Source organism: Colobus angolensis, unplaced genomic scaffold (genome assembly GCF_000951035.1).
Source record: "Colobus angolensis palliatus isolate OR3802 unplaced genomic scaffold, Cang.pa_1.0 Scaffold34, whole genome shotgun sequence".
Taxonomy (NCBI): domain Eukaryota; kingdom Metazoa; phylum Chordata; class Mammalia; order Primates; family Cercopithecidae; genus Colobus; species Colobus angolensis.
In genome coordinates, this window is record NW_012116710.1 from 5,144,559 (window position 1) to 5,148,210 (window position 3,652).

General features: G+C 55.9%; 1 protein-coding gene across 1 annotated transcript in view; it reads right to left on the reverse strand.

Annotated features, from left to right (window-relative positions):
- The window catches only part of RASGRP4 (RAS guanyl releasing protein 4), an 18,350-nt gene that overhangs the window by 1,202 nt on the left and 13,496 nt on the right, over positions 1 to 3,652 (reverse strand). The window contains exons 9-15 of the mRNA XM_011952519.1: positions 3,127 to 3,207; positions 2,928 to 3,032; positions 2,666 to 2,784; positions 2,407 to 2,551; positions 1,233 to 1,269; positions 998 to 1,132; positions 772 to 884 (exon numbers count right to left, since the gene is read on the reverse strand). Coding sequence (XP_011807909.1) covers positions 772 to 884; positions 998 to 1,132; positions 1,233 to 1,269; positions 2,407 to 2,551; positions 2,666 to 2,784; positions 2,928 to 3,032; positions 3,127 to 3,207 — 735 coding nt within the window. The remainder of the gene's footprint in view (positions 1 to 771; positions 885 to 997; positions 1,133 to 1,232; positions 1,270 to 2,406; positions 2,552 to 2,665; positions 2,785 to 2,927; positions 3,033 to 3,126; positions 3,208 to 3,652) is intronic.

The following is a 3,652-nucleotide window of genomic DNA, read 5'->3' on the forward strand; positions in this document are numbered from 1 at the left end:
TTTTTTGAGACAGGGTCTTGCTGTCGCTTAGGCTGGAATGCAGTGGCACAATCTCGGCTCACTACAGCCTCTGCCTCCCAGGCTCAAGTGATTCTCTGCCTCAGCCTCCCAAGTAGCTGGGACTACAGGCACCTGCCCCTGCCATCACATTTGGCTAATTTTTATATTTTTAGTAGAGACAAGGTTTCATCATGTTGGCCAGGCTGGTCTCGAACTTCTGACCTCAAGTGATCCTCCCACTTCGGCCTCCCAAAGTCCTGAGATTACAGGCATGAGCCACCAGGCCTGGCCTATTTTTCTATCAGCATTAAAAAGTAACCAGCGGCCGGGCGCGGTGGCTCACACCTGTAGTCCCAGCACTTTGGGAGGCCGAGATGGGCGGATCACGAGGTCAGGAGATCGACACCATCCTGGCTAACATGGTGAAACCCCGTCTCTACTAAAAAATACAAAAAACTAGCCGGGCGAGGTGACAGGCGCCTGTAGTCCCAGCTACTCGGGAGGCTGAGGCAGGAGAATGGCGTAAACCCGGGAGGTGGCGCTTGCAGTGAGCCGAGATCACGCCACTGCACTCCAGCCTGGGCGACAGAGCGAGACTCCGTCTCAAAAAAAAAAAAAAAAGTAACCAGCATCCATACCCTCCCACCCCAGCAGTCAAGGACTTCTGCATATTTTTACTTTCCTATGGGTCTCCAAATCTGTCCAGTCTCCCCCAGGCCAATGGCCTGTGTTCCCTGTATCCACTTGGGGGTAGGGGCGGTTTCTCCTCACCGTATCTGTTTCCCAGGAAGGGTGTGGGGATTCAGTCTGGGTCCAGGCATGGCGAAGCTGGCACCCAGTCTCAGGTTCCAGGGATAGCGTGTAGGAGAGATTTTCCTCGGAGCCTGTTTGTGGGTAGATGGAAGGGATGTGGGTCTGATGGGAAGGGCCTCGTCACCTTGGACTCAACCCCCTTCCCCCAAGCCCCTTCCCAGCAGCGCTGTGCTCTAGGTCTCACCACAGCTGGCACGGGGAGCTGGTGTGCATGGAACAGGAGCTCCGGGGGGCCCTGCATCGCCCTTGCCCCCTGGCCTCTTCTTACATTCCACCTTCACTTGGTCTCTGCAGTGTCTGTGGCAACACAGCCCACACTCTGGGGGAAGGCAGCAGTTAATGGCTAGGGGTCCGATCTGTGTCCATTCTTCCAGCCTGTGGGCCAAGGCTTCCCCCCCACTCGCTGACACCCCACTCACCCCGACAGCGGTAGCCTTGCTTGGTGACACCCCAGAGCTGGGAAGAGAAAGGAGAAAAGGTTACCCATCCTAGGAGAGGGGGGGCTGTGACTGGCAGGGCAGCTGGGGAGTGGAGTGTGAAAGCTACCCAGGTCTTGAAGTTCTCAAGGCTAGAGATTTAATTGGAATTTAAGGAATGTGGGTGGGGTACAGTGGCTCATGCCAGTAATCCCAGCACTCTGAGATGCCAAAGTGGGAGGATGGGAGGCCAAGGTGGGAGGATCGCTTGAGCTCAGGAGTTTAAGACCAGCCTGGGCAATATATGGAGACTCTTTCTACAAAAAAAAGTTTTTTTTTTGAGACGGAGGCTCACTCTGTCACCCAGGTTGGACTGCAGTGGCGCAATCTCGGCTCACTACAAGCTCTGCCTCCCGGGCTCACGCCATTCTCCTGCCTCAGCCTCCCAAGTAGCTGGGACTACAGGTGCCTGCCACCAAGCCTGGCTAATTTTTTTGTAGTTTTAGTAGAGACGGGGTTTCACCATGTTAGCCAGGATGGTCTCAATCTCCTGACCTCGTGATCTGCCCACCTCGGCCTCCCAAAGTGCTGGGATTACAGGTGTGAGCCACCGTGCCCGGCATGTTTTTCGGTTTTTCTTGAGACAGAGTTTTGCTCTTGTTGCCCAGGCTGAAGTGCAATGGTGCGATCTCGGCTCACCACAACCTCCGCCTCCTGGGTTCAAGCGATTCTCGTGCCTCAGCCTCCTGAGTAGCTGGGATCACAGGTGTGCACCAACACGTGCAGCTAATTTGTGTATTTTTAGTAGAGACAGGGTCTCTCTCACTATGTTGCCTAGGCTGGTCTTGAACTCTTGAGCTCAAGCAATCTGCCCACTTCAGCCTCCCAAAGTGTAGGGATCATGGGCGTGAGCCGCCGCTCCTGGCCTCTTCTCCAGAGTTTTAGATATTACCCATGGTTCAGCGACTATCTGGGGTGGAGATTATCTGGGATTTGGGGATTATCTGGCATTTGGAGATTATCCAGGATATAGGGAATGGTTGGTGTTTAGGGTTTATATGAAACAGGATGATTTGAGGCTGTAGGATTTCTGGAATTTGGGGGTTATGTGGGGTTTGGGGACTGCTGGCTTCAGGACAGAGGGAACCTAAGGGCGGTGATGGGGTGGAGTGCTCACAAAGCCACTGCAGCTGTCGCAGAAGGTAGGCTTTCGGAAGGTGACCTCATGGAAGGTGTGCAGGAAGGCCAGGCCCAGCTTGGAGCAGATGGCGCTGGCCCGGAGCAGATACCCTGTCAGCTCCTCTCTGCTGAAGGAGCCTCTCCTGGGGGCAGAAACTGAGCCTCAGCATGGCCCGCCCCAACCTCCCCCAGACCCAGGAGTCCAGGCAACCCCAGTGTCCTTATCTTCAGGGGATCCAGGAGTCAGAACCACTTACCCCTGGCGTGGGGGCGGGTGGAGGCCATGGCAGGCGAAGGGAAAATTGCCTGAGAGTCGCTCAAAGTCCTCCTGAGAGATGGTTCCTCGGCCTTCAGGGTCATAATTCTTGAACACGGACTTCAGAGGAGTGTGGGGAAGCAGATAAGGCCCAGTTGTCGAAATATGATCCCCACGGCAATAAGTCCCCGCCTCCAGGCTCAGGGTTCTACCCATGTCTTCCCTCCTGGCTCCTGGCGGCCAGGCCACCCTCCCTTCCTTACCTCCACCAGCTGCTCCACGTGCCGACCCAGCGTGACCCTGTCCGGCTTGGGGGTCACACCAGGGGCCCACTCCACCACCAGAGGTGCGTTGAAGGGGGAGGGTGGCTGGGGTGGGGACAGAGGAGCAGTTAGTCACTACATAGGCTTAGGGGGGCTCGAGGTAATTGGGGGGGGTCCGAGGCCAGGGGTCAGGTCTCACCAGACTTTTGGGACAGCGTGGCTCCCGGGCATAAGAAAGTTCATAGATCTCGTCTTCCGTGTAGAAGAGGTCCAGGGAGAGCTGGAGTGGACAGGGGTGTCACAGATCCTCCTGTCTACAGCCCTACCCCAGACCCCCACACCCACTTGCAGGCTCTTCCCAAAGCCCCTCCTGGGTTCAAATCCTGGCATTACAGCTGTGGGACAGTGGGCAAGTGACCTCACCTCTCCGGGCCTCAGTTTCCCAATCCACAGAATGGGCACAGTAAGGGTCCCGACCTCATAGGGTTGTAAGGTGGAATGAGGTGCCTGGCACATACTCAACGATCAATAACTGTTAGTAGCCTTTTGCTTAGATTCTTGGATTCAAAACTTGAGATTTTGGGCTATCAGCATGAGAAGCTCAGAACCTTGGAGTTTAAGAATGTGAACCCCGGCCGGGCGCGGTGGCTCAAGCCTGTAATCCCAGCACTTTGGGAGGCCGAGGCGGGCGGATCACGAGGTCAGGAGATCGAGACCATCCTGGC